This window comes from Cannabis sativa, chromosome 8 (genome assembly GCF_029168945.1).
Source record: "Cannabis sativa cultivar Pink pepper isolate KNU-18-1 chromosome 8, ASM2916894v1, whole genome shotgun sequence".
Classification (NCBI taxonomy): Eukaryota; Viridiplantae; Streptophyta; class Magnoliopsida; order Rosales; family Cannabaceae; genus Cannabis; species Cannabis sativa.
Genome location: NC_083608.1, coordinates 45,209,462 through 45,225,603, shown reverse-complemented (window position 1 = coordinate 45,225,603; position 16,142 = coordinate 45,209,462). Strand labels below are relative to the sequence as shown.

The window sequence follows — 16,142 nt, the reverse complement described above, 5'->3', positions numbered from 1 at the left end:
TTAATATTATTATTATTATTATTGGTTTAATTATGTGCTACGTCTAGTACTTGTACTCCTAAAAATAGTTTTACTTAACAATGAGACAAAATCGCAATAAATATATATATTTGTTATTATTTGAACAAGTCTTTGCACATAACCACTCATTTCATAATGACATAATAACATTTGTCGATAATGATTATATTTCATTTATTTATTTTTGTTGTACTTTGAAAAGGTAAGAAGGTACCACGAAACTACAATATTTTCTTTTTCAATTGAGATAGAGATCCTCATCAAGTTTATTTTTTCTTTTTAATTTAGATTGTTATCATGTTTTAAGATTAGGAATAATAATAATACTCTACATGCAATGCTAAGGGTTTATCATATATTATAGTTTTGCTGTCATAGTTGGTAGGTTTTATAATTTTTTTTATAGTATGTGTTTTGTATTATTTTTCTGAAAATTTACACTAAATATATATTTTTTTTTCAAATTTTACATTTATATTTTCTTTACTTATTTTTTTAACTATTTTTACTTATTAAAGTTTCAAAAAAAAAAATTATCTTCTTTATATTTTTTTTAGTTAGTTTCGATGGACTCTTTTTTTAAGTCAGTTGATTTTTTCTTTCTTTCTTTTCTCTTTATTTATTTTTTTTTTTTTTTTGAATTCTTTCTCTCTCTCTCTTTTCTCAAACTATTTTTTTTTTTTTGTCTTTGTATATATAATAAGTGTACAATTTTATATCTCATTTTTATAACACTCTTTGTCTCTCTTACAAAAAAAATTAAAAACACTCCTCTTATATTTTTTTTATCTTTTATATGATTAACAAAAGTAGTATATTTTATTTTTAGATATTTTGTAGTTTATTCAGAGTTAATTTATGAATAATTTGTATATTTTGACAAAATTAATGTCTTGTTATTATTCTGTTGATTTATAGTTATATTTTTTTTTTATTTTCTAATTATTTTTATGTTGTTATTTATATGTTCTATAGTTGTTTTTTCTTTTGTTTTTATGTGCTTTTTTTGTACGATTGTTATTTAGTTTATATATATTTGTTATCGTGTATATTTTTCAGTTTATTCTAAACAATATTTTTATTGTAAATATGTGCATTTGTTTTGTTATCTTTATGTTGTTTTTTAGTTATTTTTCAGTTTTTAGTTATTTTTTAACTATCAAACCGGAAAAAAAATAAAAGAATAAAATTGTAACAATAAATTCCATTAAAACATAATGTAGTTAAACAAAAAGATAAATTAAGTAAAAAAAATTCGTAATATAAAAATATAATGAGTAGTTGATATTATTTTGCTTATTGTAATTAGGTCAATGTTTTGTTATTTTACTGTTGCTTTGTAGTTATATTTTTATTATTTTATAGTTATTTGTTAAGTTATTATAGGGTAATTTTTAATGGTTTTTGAGTTATCTTTTTTTTATTTTATTGAAACACATTATTTTTATAATTTTGAAACTTTAAACACAATATTTTTGTAAATTTTCCCCCATTTTATAGTGTTTTTATTAGTTTCCCAAAATTTAACTTTTAGAATTTATGTTTGAGTAATTTGCGGAATAAATACTTATGTTTAACTTCCTATTGCAGATAAATACTTAAGTTTAATTTTTAACGGTAATAATACTTTAGTTATATATCTGGAACTTTCATAGGTACCTGGTCTTTAAGTGTCAAGTCAATGACCACATGGCAGTCCTTGATTGGTTCAACTCATTAAATTTTTATTTTTTATTTAAAAATTATTTTAAATATACTAATAAAAAAATGGCACGTGAATAATAATTTGATACTAAATAATCAGGTACCTATAGAAGTTCTAAAAATATAACTTAAGTATTGTTATACCCATATTTCGAGCAACAATATAGTGTTTACATGTGAAATGAAGCTAAAATATGAACTAGCCCGAGTTATCCAGTAATAAATACACTCAGACAACTCGCCTTAGGAAGTACAGTTGGTAGAAATATTTGAACTCACCATAATGGCTAGCCATGAATAATAATTGCTAGCTGATGAGACCAGCGAGACAAACAAAGAATGCTCATCTCGGGATACACAAAATACACAACAGAATGAAAACGATTGGAAAGGGTAGATAATGAATTATCCAAAGAGCTCGCAATTTATTGACCCACATACTCGTGACTATGTTAAGAGATAAGATATCTTCAGCATGGTTCACCTCGCAATTGTCATATGGTGATAAGCGTCTCGTGTATGCCTCAGTCAATATTAATGAAAGAAGGCGAGAAGTACTACTTGACGTGTACTTAGATGTTAATTTATGATAGTGTCAAAAGAGGATTTGTTACATTACGAGAAGGATGAATCATAGTTAGCATAACTGCTTACAGATAAAATTACACAAGCGGTTATGAGAAGTTATTTGTCATTATCCCATTTGATGTAAGTGTGAAACGCGAGGATTGTTCACATTTCACGGGTGGTTACAAGTGATAAGATCCTAAGGGAATAACTATCACCCTAAACTCCTATAAATAGGGAGAGAATCCAGGGAACAAGGGAGGACCAATTTGAGAAAAAGAAAGAATTATATCAGTCTTTCATTTTGTATACAATTTATCTATCATTTGTATTCTATATCCAATTTTATAAATCTTTGAATAAGATGTACTCGTAAATTATGAAGAGTTAACTTCAAAATCACGTTAAAAATTATCTTGTCATTTATTATTGTTATCATAATTATCGTTATTCATTTAATTTCTGAGTACATTAATTACAAAAAAGCTTATTTGTTAGTTAACGAAAATCTGCATTAACAGTTTGGTACTTTCATTGAGAGCCTTGTAAGAAAAAACTCAGAAAATACCCTCCTTGGAACATATTCGAACTTTCCATCCATGGCAGATGATATTCCTCAAAACAAAGAGAGTTAACCAGGAAAAATAACTCAACATCCATGGAAAGAACATTAGCATTCTCATAGGATGAATACAATTGAGATTCCTCGCTCTGGAAGAAGAAATGGTGGAAATTTTGAGCAAACTGGGGATGAAATCCCAGAGAGACAAAGTGAGGATGCCTACGATCCTACTAGATATGTTCCATTAGTGGAACTGGAGAATAGGCAACTTTGACAGCGATTGTCTGAGTCAAGTGGAAGAAATGTAGAATTGGAGCACGAGGCAGCGACCACAAGGGTTGCACGCAGTGATGCCCTTCCAAACCAACCCGACCCATCAACTAGACAACCTTAGGGAAGACCCAGAAGCTCTAAGACCAGAAGACAAAGGGATGCCCCTAGAGGGAACAATCCTAGAAATCCCATAAATACTTAGGATGATAAATCTGGAAACACAAGGGATATCCCAATGGATAAAGAGAACCCCCAAAATTCACAAAACACTGGAAATAGAGAAACACGACCCAACGATTTAAGAACGTCCCATGGAAATGTAAATCGTGGGAATGTACAACCTAAAAACCCAGAGTCATCTCGCATGAATGCAGATGCCAGACAAACACGACCTAGGAGTCAAAGATTCTCTTAGCACGATGCGAGAGGTGTAGGCGATCGACCTAGTATAGGTCGACCACTGAGACACTCGTAAAGGCCAAACTAAAATGACAGAGACAACACGTACTCCTACTTAAGTAGGGGACACATGTCAAATCTACTTCAAAGACAGAGGCTAATGTGAGAAGAACATCAAGAAATAGGGTCAAGTACAAATCCTAGTGGGTCGAGATAAAGGACTCATGGACAAAGCAGGTCGGCTAGAATCCATGTACATGAGAGGCAAACACAAGATGGGGGAAGGTACACATTGCCACTAGCAAGGTGTGTTGGGTTTTATGCCCTAAATAAAACTCATTTCAATATAATCAGATTTACTTATTAATATAGATCAGAAATAACATTTAATATTGCATGGTTCACATGATTTATTTCATGATTATATGTACATAATGTATGAATTCATCTGAAACCCTTTTCACATACTTGATCCTGTTTATTGTGCTGTCAACACATTGGAAAGTAAACATGACTATGTGAATAAAGTTTCCTAGATTTATCAGACACAGGGTTTTGCTGATATGATAATCTACAACAGAGTTTACTTGCATTTGGAGAAGTGCTATGTTCTTTCCAGAGCATTGGTTAAAGTAAAGCTCAGGTTGGATGCATGGAGTATGCATCAGAAGAGACCGATATTGAACTTTGACTTAGATTTATTAAACTTACCGTAATATCTATTCAATTCAATATCTCCTAGTTGATCCTTGATCAAATGATCTTAATCCTATTATGATTAGGCTTAATCTCAGGAGGCTATTCGTGTTCTTTGATTTGTTAGTTAAGCCTACTTTTAGGTCAGGGTGATACGTACATTTTGGGAACACGGTAGTGCAATTGAGTGGGAGCGCTATCATAAACATGGAATCTATAGCTTCTATCTGGCGAATAGTAAGTAAAGGATGATCTCCTTCGAGCTTGACCAAACGAAAATAAATGGTGGAGTACTCATTTCACATAAGCTGAAATATCATTTATACGGGGTTAAGTGTTTTAAGGAATAAATACATTGTAGGGTGTAACGGTAATCTATTCCCTTTACAATGTAGATCATTCATATAGAGGATCATTGATCAAATTGGGATTATAATAATGGATAACTAATGATGTGTCTATATGGTGGAACATATAGAGCATTCTATATAACTGAGAGTGCAATTCTAAGTTCTATGCGTGGATTCAATGAAGAATTAATAAGTTAGTGAATTTTAGTAATAAATTCTTGATCTATTTATTGGAAGCTCGATTATATAGACCCATGGTCCCCGCACTAGTTGAAACAATATTGCTTGTAAGACTCATATAATTGGTTTTGATTAATCAATTATAATTCTCAAATTAGACTATGTCTATTTGTGAATTTTTCACTAAGTAAGGACGAAATTGTAAAGAAAGAGTTTTAGGGGCATATTTGTTAATTATGATACTTTGTATGGTTCAATTAATAAATATGATAAATGACAATATTATTTAATAATTATTTATAGTTATTAAATAGTTAGAATTGGCATTTAAATGGTTGAATTTGAAAATTGGCGTTTTTGAGAAAATCAGATGCAGAAAAGATAAAACTGCAAAATTGCAAAAAGTGAGGCCCAAATCCACTTTGTATGGCCGGCCACTTTTGTAGGCAATTTAAACTGATATTTTCATTATTTTTAATGCCAAATAATTCAAACCTAACCCTAGTGGAATGCTATAAATAGGTAGTGAAGGCTTTAAGAAAATTACACTTCTGAATCAGAAAACCTGAGCCTTTCTCTCTCTACCTTGGCCGCCACCCTCTCTCTCTCTCTTCTTCCTTGATAATTTCGAAACCCTTAGTGATTAGAGTAGTGCCCACACAAAGCAAGCAATACCTCAATCATAGTGAGGAAGATCGTGAAGAAAGATCATCAGCAAAGGAGTTTCTGCATCAAAGATTCAGAGAAAGAGATCTAGGTTCAGATCTTGATAATACTCTGCTACAAAAAGGATACAAGGGTTAGAGATCTGAACGGAAGGAGTCATTTAATTCCGCTGCACCCAATGTAAGGTTTCCTAAACTTTATATGTGTTTATTTCATCGTTTTAGAAAGTTCATATTTATGGTATTAATAAACATACTTGTGAATAGATCTAAGATCCTGGTAAAATAAATTCTAGGATGAAGAGTACTTCGACTTAGGGAAATGTGAGTTGACATCGTGCCACCACTTAAGTATAGGTTGAGGTGATGAGGCCGGCATGGTGATTTTATCACCTAGATGCCTACGTAAAATGTTATCATTGTGATTGTTATTTTTATAAGAGTATAACAAGCAATATACTAATTTTTGGACAAATAGAAATAACAAAGAAACTCTTATTTATAATTACATATAGAAGACCTACAATATTTTCTAAATAATATGAGATTTCTTACAAAATTAGATTAGTATCATGTGATCATTTTCTTAAGACAAGACTTCGAAGCTCTTACCAATTAGTAAAAGTACTTTTAAAAATATGAGATGATATCTCATCATTCTTCTCTTTTTTATAAATAAATATATAGATAGATTGATAGATTATTTCATATTGTATATGTGATATCAAATATTCTTTTAAAAACGTTGAAACAAAGAGAGAAAGCAATTGAAAAATGATAATATATAAAGTCGCTTAGCAAAATAAAATTCACAATGATAGTCTCAAAAATATCTATATTTTCGTACTCTTTGGTGTACCAAAATTCCAATTTAATGTAATAGTCTCTTTCACGTGATAAAATAAAAAGCTAGCTCAATACTACTTTACTGTTTTCATGATAATTATTAAATTAAAAAAATGAGATTTAATACTTATTTTTGTTTTGAAAAATTAAATTAAGCAAATGTTACTATATTCATCTAGATTTATATATAAAAATATAATGATGTAATAAGATTGTCGCATGTTATATGATCAAATGTAGACCCCATATAGGAGCATTAATAAACAAAACAATAATGAGAAGTTGGAATTTAACTTAGTGCCTTTTATGACTTAATATTACAATAGAAATAGTAGAACCACTTATTGAATACATATAATATAATAATTCAATCAAATCAAATAGCAAAAAAAAAAAAAAATGATTAAAAAATTAATAAATAATAAAAAAATTAGTCATAATTAGAATTAGGATTAGGATTAAGATTAAAATTAATATTTAAGAAATTAGAATTGGAAGGAATTAGTTAAGTCGTGTAGCTTTACCTCAGCATGGGGTATCGGCCGCGTTCTATACGCGGAAGCATATAAAACATTTATTTATTTTAATTTTTGCATTATCATATTCATAAATTAATAAATAATAAAATAATATTTTTTTTTAACTTAAAATTATTCTTTTCATTTAGTAATCATTTCATTACACTCTAATATAACTTATTATTTATTAAGATATTATTAGTAGTGTTGTAAATACGAGTTAGACCTTTAAACATGATATGAGTCTGAACACGAAACGAAAATATAGGTTTACAGGTCGCGTCGAGCTTACTCTTTAAAATATTAGCACGACACCACACGACTCATATTTTTTTGTGAGTCGTCACAACACGATTCAAATTATTGTGGGTTTATAAAAATATGGGTCGGACCAGCATGACGCGTATATATTTATAATTATAATTATTAGTATAATTGAGTATCGAGCATTATTATTAAGCATTAGTGTTGTTCAATATCATCACTAGATAACGTCTTGCGAATGAATGATGATATTCTATAATAACTATTAAATGAAACCATAAACGACCAAATTTTAATTGCATCAATAAAAATGTAACAAAACTTATGAACAAAAAAGAAACTTGTTTAACTACTTATGAAATATTTTTTTTTTTTTTTTGAGTGTACTTATGAAATATTTATTTAGTTTGTAATAAACTTAATAATTTTAAGATTTTGTTTTGTAATCGCTTTGTGAACAATATTGCCCATAACCTTGCCAAATAATTTAAGACAAAAATTTAGTAACTAAAGTTACTTGAATTTTCTGTAAGACTTTAATTTTATTTTAACTTCAATTCGACTTAATAATAAGGCTAATTAGGATTTTTGTCCTTTAAACTTTGACATGTACTAAATCATGCCCTCTGAACTTTTAAGGTCGTTAAAAATACCCCTGAACTATTGAGATTGTTGGATTTAAGGACTTTTGTCTAATTTCATTCAATTTTACTATTTCAGTAATTGTTTATGTATTAAACCATGTTCCCAGACTTTGATATCTACCAAATAATGCCCTTCGAACTTTGACATGTACTAACTTATGTCTCATGAACTTTCATCCATGTTAGACTTTTTTACTAAAATTAAAAAAAAAATTCCTTAAATCTAACAATCTCAATAGTTCAGGGGACATTTTCAATGACCTTAAAAGTTCAGGGGCATGATCTAGTACATGTCAAAGTTCAGGACAAAAATCCTAATTAGCCTAATAATAATTATCTTTCATAAAACAAAAAACGATATAGCATATCTTAGTAGCCATATTTTATAATTATTTTAAAGATTTTTCTTAAATATCAAAAAAAAAAAAATTACTAACCATTATTCATAATATAATGTGGTAGTGTTATTATTTATTTTCTAAGAATCAATGCTCTTATTTATTTCACCATAAAATATTATTGTCATTTACCTACCATCAATATAATAATAATATTAATAAATCATTATCAAAAAATAATATTATTAAATAAATAAATAAATCAATCAATAAACTAATATATATCTATTTTCTTGGGCAGAGTCTTGAGCTTCTCTTCTCTTCTCTTCAGTATATAATTTTTTTTTATTCACATTAAATTGAGATTGAGAGAACGATAACGAGAAAGTGAGACAAACAAGGCATGGAACCAGAATCTGGGATTTCCATTTCTCAACGCTCCACTTCTACTACTATAACCCAGGTTTGTGACCTTTCTTTCCATGTCTTCACATATATATATAATATATAGCTATGATGAAATTAAAGAACGAATCTTTGTTAGATCTCGAGTTTGATTGGTGATGATAATGATTCTTAGTGTTGTTTACTAATAACCCATTTGATTTTTAGCAACTTTCATGGACAAGGATGTCGAGGAATTTGATACTAGCTTATCAGAGCTTCGGTGTTGTTTATGGAGACTTGGGCACTTCACCTCTTTATGTTTATTCAAGCACATTTTCTGGCAAGTTACAGAAACATATTAGCCAAGATGCAATCTTTGGTGCTTTTTCATTGATATTTTGGACTCTTACTCTTATCCCTTTGCTTAAGTATGTCTTTGTTTTGCTCAGTGCTGATGATAATGGTGAAGGTATGTGTCAATTCAATCTAATTTCAATTTCAATTTCAATTTCAGTTTAAGGGTTTTGTGAACTTTTCTATTCAATTCATTTTCAGGTGGGACTTTTGCTCTTTACTCATTGCTTTGCCGCCATGCTAAGTTTAGTTTGCTTCCTAATCAACAAGCAGCTGATGAAGAGCTCACTGCCTACAAATATGGGCCATCTTCTTCTTCTCAACATTCTGGTTCATCTCCTTTGAAGAGATTTTTGGAGAAGCATAAAAGGTTAAGAACTGCCCTTTTAGTTGTTGTGCTTTTTGGAGCTTGTATGGTCATTGGAGATGGTGTCCTGACTCCTGCTATCTCAGGTCACTTTCCTTATTTTATTAATATTTATTTATGGTAGCTCCTCTTTTTTTTGGCTTAATATGTTGCAACTGGTACTACTATTATTTGCTTGTCTTTATTTAACATGTTGAAAAAAAAATTGCAGTTCTATCTTCAGTTTCTGGGCTCAAAGTTACAGAAGAGAAATTGACAAATGGTAAGTTGTCATTATATAGGACATGACTATAGTAGGACACCACTTTTGCCCCTATCAGTAGGAACGTCTATATTTTCAGCATTTGGAGAAATTATATGACGTTCTATATTATAGACTGCACCCTTTTCATTTTTGAAAAATTCTGAATAATTTACGATGTCTAGATGTCTAGAACAAGGTTCAATGATTCAAACTGAATGTTTGAGTCCTGTTTTCGACATTATAAATTATTCTAAATTTTTTTAAAACAGGTGAAATCTCAACTATAACTTTAATGTATACAGTTATATAAGAAAAATTTAGTTATAGTTTTTCTAATAAAAATAGAGATGTCCCCACCAGTATAGACAAAACCGATGCCCCTGCAGTAGAATTTTCCTTTATATATGTATGAATATTTTCTTTTTTCTTGATTTTTTATGAGTGACTTAACAAACTATGTAGCTGCTCATTGTCTCTAGGTGAACTTCTCTTGATTGCTTGTTGCATCTTGGTCGGTCTGTTTGCTCTGCAGCATTGTGGCACACATAAAGTTGCATTTTTATTTGCTCCTATCGTAATTATCTGGTTGCTCTCCATTTTTTCTGTTGGTCTCTACAACACAATACATTGGAACCCAAAAGTTGTTTATGCTTTGTCACCCCATTATATCGTCAAGTTTTTCAATGAGACTGGTACAGATGGCTGGATTTCTCTTGGTGGGGTTCTTCTTGCTACAACTGGTATGTGCTATATCCCACTTAATTGGAAATAAACATCATTTTCATTGACTTTGTTATGTTAAATGTAGTTTTCCAAGGATGAAATGTCGTTATATTTATGGAGTATATGTTTATGTTAGCTAAATTAACATTAGGCATTTTCCAATGCTCCAGGAACTGAAGCTATGTTTGCAGACCTTGGTCATTTCACTGCTTTATCAATAAGGGTGAGTTTTTTTAAAGCTTTTTATATTGAATTTCTTTTTTAAAACCTTATAGGAGGAAACATATACATATTGGCTGGTTTGGAAAATTTAGTTTTGTGCAAGTAAAAAGCCAAGTAAAAGGAAGACAAATGGGATCCAAGAGGTTTAGAATGACTAGTTGGGCTCATGGTTTGCTCCCATAGATATAGGTTTGATTCCTCATGAGACTTACCATTTCGCCAGAACCTCATGCTTTAACTCCATTAGTGCTTCTTGAAAAGTAGAGCATAGTGATGAAGATATTTCTTCAAAAGCAAGTCTTTCTAGTTCTGTAATTTATTTACCCCGAACCCCTGTTGCAGGCTTTTTTCACCTTGATGTAGTAAATGCTTTTCAGTTATCAACAAATGATAGTTATGTCTCCTTTTTTGTGTGCGTGCAGCTTGCGTTTGCTTTCGTTGTATACCCATGTTTGGTTGTACAATACATGGGTCAGGCTGCATACTTGTCCAAAAACCCCGATAAGATTCATTACAGCTTTTATAATTCGATCCCCGGTTAGTATTCCCTGGCATTGTTGTTAACATTATTTCCAGAATTACATTTCAACATTTGAATTGCTCTAATTGTTCTTTCTTTTTTGCCTAAACTGCAGAATCTGTATATTGGCCGGTCTTTATTGTCGCCACCTTAGCAGCTATTGTTGGCAGTCAGGCTGTTATAACTGCTACGTTCTCCATCATCAAGCAATGCCATGCCCTTGGTTGCTTTCCAAGAGTCAAAGTTGTTCACACCTCAAAACACATATATGGCCAAATCTACATCCCAGAAATAAACTGGATACTCATGATCCTTACTCTTGCCATAACCATTGGATTTCAGGATACAAATTTAATTGGGAATGCTTATGGTAAGATGTAGCTACATACATTGCTAAATAAATTAAGATTGCAACTTATCAACGTGTAGATTTTTTTGTTTTCTACATGACTAATTTTTTAGCTTCGATTTGCAGGACTTGCTTGCATGACAGTTATGTTTATCACAACATTCCTTATGTCACTTGTCATAATCTTTGTTTGGCAAAAAACAATGTGGCTAGCTGCAGCGTTTCTTCTTTTCTTCTGGCTAATAGAGGGCGTTTATCTATCGGCCGCATTCATAAAAGTGCCTCAGGGAGGATGGGTCCCGATCGCGCTATCATTATTCTTCATGGCCATTATGTATGTCTGGCATTATGGAACAAGAAGAAAGTATAACTTTGATCTGCACAACAAAGTTTCACTGAAGTGGTTACTTGGTTTAGGCCCTAGCCTCGGTATTGTTCGCGTGCCTGGAATAGGCCTCATCTACTCAGAATTAGCAACAGGAGTACCGGCAATATTCTCTCACTTTGTAACTAACCTCCCAGCATTCCATAACGTGTTAGTTTTTGTTTGTGTAAAGTCAGTTCCAGTTCCATATGTTTCGCCTGAGGAAAGATTCCTCATTGGTCGGGTTTGTCCTAGACCATATCGCATGTACAGATGCATTGTCAGGTACGGTTACAAGGACATACAACGAGATGATGGTGACTTCGAGAACCAACTAATACAGAGCATAGCAGAGTTCATCCAAATGGAAGCAGTGGAACCACAATTGTCGGGGTCAGAAACTTCATCGTTGGATGGGAGAATGGCTGTTATAAGCACCCGAACAAACTCAAGCTTGGTAGTGTCTCAATATGAGGACATTGATGGGATTGATTCCATTCAAAGCAGCAAATCTCTTACCTTACAAAGTTTAAGATCAGTCTACGATGACGATAACCCCCAGTTGAGGAGGCGTCAAGTAAGGTTTCAGTTGCCACCCTCAACACCCGGTATGGATCCTGCAGTGAAAGACGAGCTTTATGATTTAATCCAGGCTAAGGACGCCGGGGTCGCCTACATAATGGGACATTCATATGTTAAGGCTAGAAGAACATCATCATTTGTGAAAAAACTTGTGATTGATATTGGATATTCATTTCTAAGGAAGAATTGCAGAGGACCAGCTGTGGCACTTAATATTCCACACATCAGTCTTATTGAAGTTGGCATGATTTACTATGTCTAAGTCTAGATTTTTTGTTTCTAATTTGTAGGTTTCAGTTCTAAAGCCAAAAGGGTTATTATATATATAGCTCTTTGGACCAACTTTTGTTAAGTCTGAAGGCTTTCTTAGGCTCTTCCAATGTGTATAGATAAAGTCCAAATTCAAGTCGAGCTTTTTCATTTGGCATATCAATTCTAATAAGCTATTTTTTTTCTCAATAACCCTTCTCATATTTTTATTTGAAATTTTTACACAAATACTTAAAAATTACTTTTTATATATATAAATATATAATGTGTAATCATGAAAAAAGCTTTCTATTTCTTGTGAGTAAAGGAACACAAATTCATTTGTTTTGCAGCCTTTTGGCGTGTGTGTTTGGTAAATGTCAAAGTGTTTTGATTGTTGACTAACACCTCAGATAGCAAAAGGGTTTGTTTGGTTGCAGCTTCACCTATCTAGACTAACAAGCCCTTATCACAATAATGTCAACTAGGTCAGCTAATTAAGTACAAAAGTTCATGCATGAAAGGATAATTGTGTGCATTAAAGTTAGATGACCTACTTTTAAAACATTCTAATATCATAATATTTTGTCAAAACTCAAGCATGCAATATGCATATGTATATGTTTATATATATAGCTATCACCACATATGAATATTGAACTTAAGAGGTACAATATTACTAATTTTTTGGTTGTTTGAAAACAAGGATGAAGATGAGAATAGGTTTGGGAGGAAGGAGATGTTATACGTTAACATTGTTGTTGATTCTTCTTCTTGTGATGTTGGTGGTGCATGCTAGTGGTAAAGATGGGCAAGGTGAGCAAAGTGGCCAAGATGGGCAAAACAACCAAGGTGGTCGAAATGGACAAAGTGGCCAAGGTGGGCAAGACAAGCAAAATGGCCAACATGGTCAAAATGGACAAGGTCAGCAAAATGGACAGAATGGACGAAATAGTCAAGGGGGACAAAATGAACGAGATGATCAAAATGAGCAAGGTGGGCAAAATGGACAAAAAGGTCAAGGCGGACAGAACAGGCAAGGTGGGCAAAATGATCAGAATTGGCAAGGAGGGCAAAATGGAGAAGATGATCAAAATGACAATGGTGAGCAAGATGGACAAAATGGTCAAGGCGGACAAAAAGGACAAGGTGGGCAAGGCGAACAAAAAGGACAAGGTGGGCAAGGCGGACAAAATGGACAAGGGCAAAATGGTCAGAGCGGGCAAAATGGACAAGGAAATCAAAATAGCAAAGGTGGGCAAAATGGACAAGGTAATCAAAATGGTCAAGGCGAACAAAATGGACAAGGTAATCAAAATGGTCAAGGCGAACAAAATGGACAAGGTAATCAAAATGACCAAGGTGGGCAAAATGGACAAGGTAACCAAAATAATCAAGGTAATCAGAATGGTCAAGGCGGACAAAACAGACAAGGTGATCAAAATAATCAGGGTGGGCAAAATGGACAAGGCAATCAAAACAATGAGGGCACACAAAATGGACAAGGTAATCAAAATGGTCAAAGTAATCAAAATGGTCAAGGGGGGCAGAATGGACAAAGTGATCAAAACAACCAGAATGGACAAAACGGCCAACGCAACCAAAATGGTCAAGGTGGACAAAATGGGCAAGACAACCAAAATGATCAAAACGGACAAAATGGACAATGGAATCAAAATGGTCAAGACGGACAAAATGGACAAGATAATCAAAATAATCAAGGTGGGCAAAACGGACAAGGTGATCAAAACAACCAAGGTGCACAAAATGGACAAGGTGATCAAAATGGTCAGAGTGGTCAAGGGGGACAAAGCAGTCAAGGTGGGCAAAATGGTCAAGGTAATCAAAACAGGCAAAATGATCAAGACGGACAAAATATTGCACCCCCTCCTACAGAAGGAGATAACACTGGAAATTGCTTAAGTGAGCTAGTCCCTTGCCTAAACTACATGAATGAGATGAAAGGAAATGGAAGACCACCTAAAAGTTGTTGTGATCCTTTGAAATCAATGATAAAGAGACCAGATTGCTTGTGTAGTTTGATGAGCACCAAAGGTAGCATGCAAGCTGAGAAAGCTGGTATTAACTTGACTATAGCTCAAGAGTTACCTGCTCAATGTGGACAACGTGTCAACCCACTTTCATGTCTATATTATCAAAATGGTAAGTATATCTAAAATTATATACACATTGTTTATTTATATCATAAATTATAGTCTCAACCTAACCTAAGTATATAATAATTTTTTACTTACGTATTATTATTTATTGACTAATAATGTTTATTATAACATAATGTGTTGCAGGTTCTAAAAACTCCAATATTTCAAATTCAGCAAGTGGCTTCTATTCAAGTCCTTCTATGGCTCTATTTATTGTGAGCCTACACATTTTCATGGCACTCAATCAAATAATGACTTGAACATTATTAGAATGTTAATCCAATATTATATATATTGTGAATTATTATTAGTATTTTTTTTGTTATTATGTAATTTGATGTTTTATTTACAAAATGTATTGTGTTGTTTATTTAGTTATGATTCTTAATAAAACATTTTGAAATTTTCTATCTCAATTAATATTGCTTACTTTAATTTTCGACCTTATTTACAAACTTTGATGATGACATGTTGGGATATAATATATAAATTTTTGTAAGGGTGGAATATAATATGTCAAGAGGAAGAATAAACTTTTGTTAACTATAATGTAAAATTGAGATTTTTTAGTGTGAAAAACATTCACCAAATATTAAAATAAAGGGAAAAAATTATAATCAGGAACATTTTAAATAGAAGGATACTTTAATTGCAGCCATTACTTTTTAACATTACCACCATTGTTTAACTAAGATAGTTTGTGTGTGTTTTGTTAATTTTTTTTTTTAGTTTTATATTTTATAATATGGATTAAATTATTAGAGTTGGTTTTATATTGGTAATGTTTGAAAATAAAATTTCATATACAAAATTTGGGGATAAGTTGAAAACTATCCCTTTTTATTACATATTAATTAAATATAACTCTAAAATAATTTTAATTGATAAATACCATATTTAATAATCAAAGTATCAAATATAACCCCACAAAACTTATAAAAATTAAACTTCCTAATGCACATAATGGGAATATAACTTATAAACGTGGGTATAAATTAAAGAGTAGTTAAATGAATGTAAAAGTTAAAATATGAAACAAAAAGTGAGTATAGAGTGTAATTTTCTCTAAAATTTGCTATGTACCTTTCTAAATTATAACACTAACTAATACTCTCAACTTAATTTTTAAACTTCAAACTTAATTATAGTAAAAAATTATCTCAACAAAAAATTAATCGTGTATTTCCCCTAAACACAAAGATTATACCTTATTATAAGGAAAAAAAGAAGAAAGATTTTCATGCCAATTTTTTTATTTCTCCTTTTCACAAGTGACAATAATAAAAAAATTACATTGTATATTTACTTTACTTACATGTTTTAATTTTTACTTTTATTTTTATATTTTTTAAGATATACCCACTTTATAAATGATGTGCCCATTTTATTCATTAGGTTAATATAAATTAGGATTAATTTCATAAATGCACAAAAACAACAAAAATACAGTTTCACGGAATTTTAAATATTTTTACGAATTTTTTAATTTTATTTACATAAAATACGGTCTTTTTATGTTGAAATTTTGTTCATTTGTTGTTAATTTTTTGTTATATGTATGTTATTTTTTGTTATTTTTTTGTTGTTATTTT

General features: G+C 31.3%; 2 protein-coding genes across 2 annotated transcripts; both read left to right on the top strand.

Moving 5' to 3' along the window:
- Window positions 1–8,258: 8,258 nt before the first annotated feature.
- LOC115699354 (potassium transporter 4) lies at window positions 8,259–12,595 on the top strand. The gene is made up of 9 exons (XM_030626709.2): window positions 8,259–8,490; window positions 8,640–8,883; window positions 8,970–9,221; window positions 9,347–9,397; window positions 9,859–10,119; window positions 10,273–10,325; window positions 10,747–10,861; window positions 10,960–11,214; window positions 11,320–12,595. The coding sequence occupies exons 1-9, from the start codon at window positions 8,431–8,433 to the stop codon at window positions 12,399–12,401; spliced, it is 2,373 nt and encodes a 790-aa protein (XP_030482569.1). The 5' UTR covers window positions 8,259–8,430; the 3' UTR covers window positions 12,402–12,595.
- Window positions 12,596–12,732: 137 nt separating this feature from the next.
- On the top strand, window positions 12,733–14,992 carry LOC115698616 (uncharacterized). The gene is made up of 2 exons (XM_030625734.2): window positions 12,733–14,551; window positions 14,695–14,992. Exons 1-2 carry the CDS (start codon window positions 13,096–13,098, stop codon window positions 14,808–14,810), a joined length of 1,572 nt encoding a protein of 523 aa, XP_030481594.2. The 5' UTR covers window positions 12,733–13,095; the 3' UTR covers window positions 14,811–14,992.
- The last annotated feature ends 1,150 nt before the right edge of the window (window positions 14,993–16,142 follow it).

Bases quoted from the DNA above. Each gene is read 5' to 3' on its own strand.
- LOC115699354 (XM_030626709.2), top strand. From the start codon at position 8,431: ATGGAACCAGAATCTGGGATTTCCATTTCTCAACGCTCCACTTCTACT. The intron at 10,326-10,746 runs GTGAGTTTTTTT...GTGTGCGTGCAG, and splicing joins TCACTGCTTTATCAATAAGG to CTTGCGTTTGCTTTCGTTGT. The intron at 11,215-11,319 runs GTAAGATGTAGC...TTCGATTTGCAG, and splicing joins TTTAATTGGGAATGCTTATG to GACTTGCTTGCATGACAGTT.
- LOC115698616 (XM_030625734.2), top strand. From the start codon at position 13,096: ATGAAGATGAGAATAGGTTTGGGAGGAAGGAGATGTTATACGTTAACA. The intron at 14,552-14,694 runs GTAAGTATATCT...AATGTGTTGCAG, and splicing joins ATGTCTATATTATCAAAATG to GTTCTAAAAACTCCAATATT.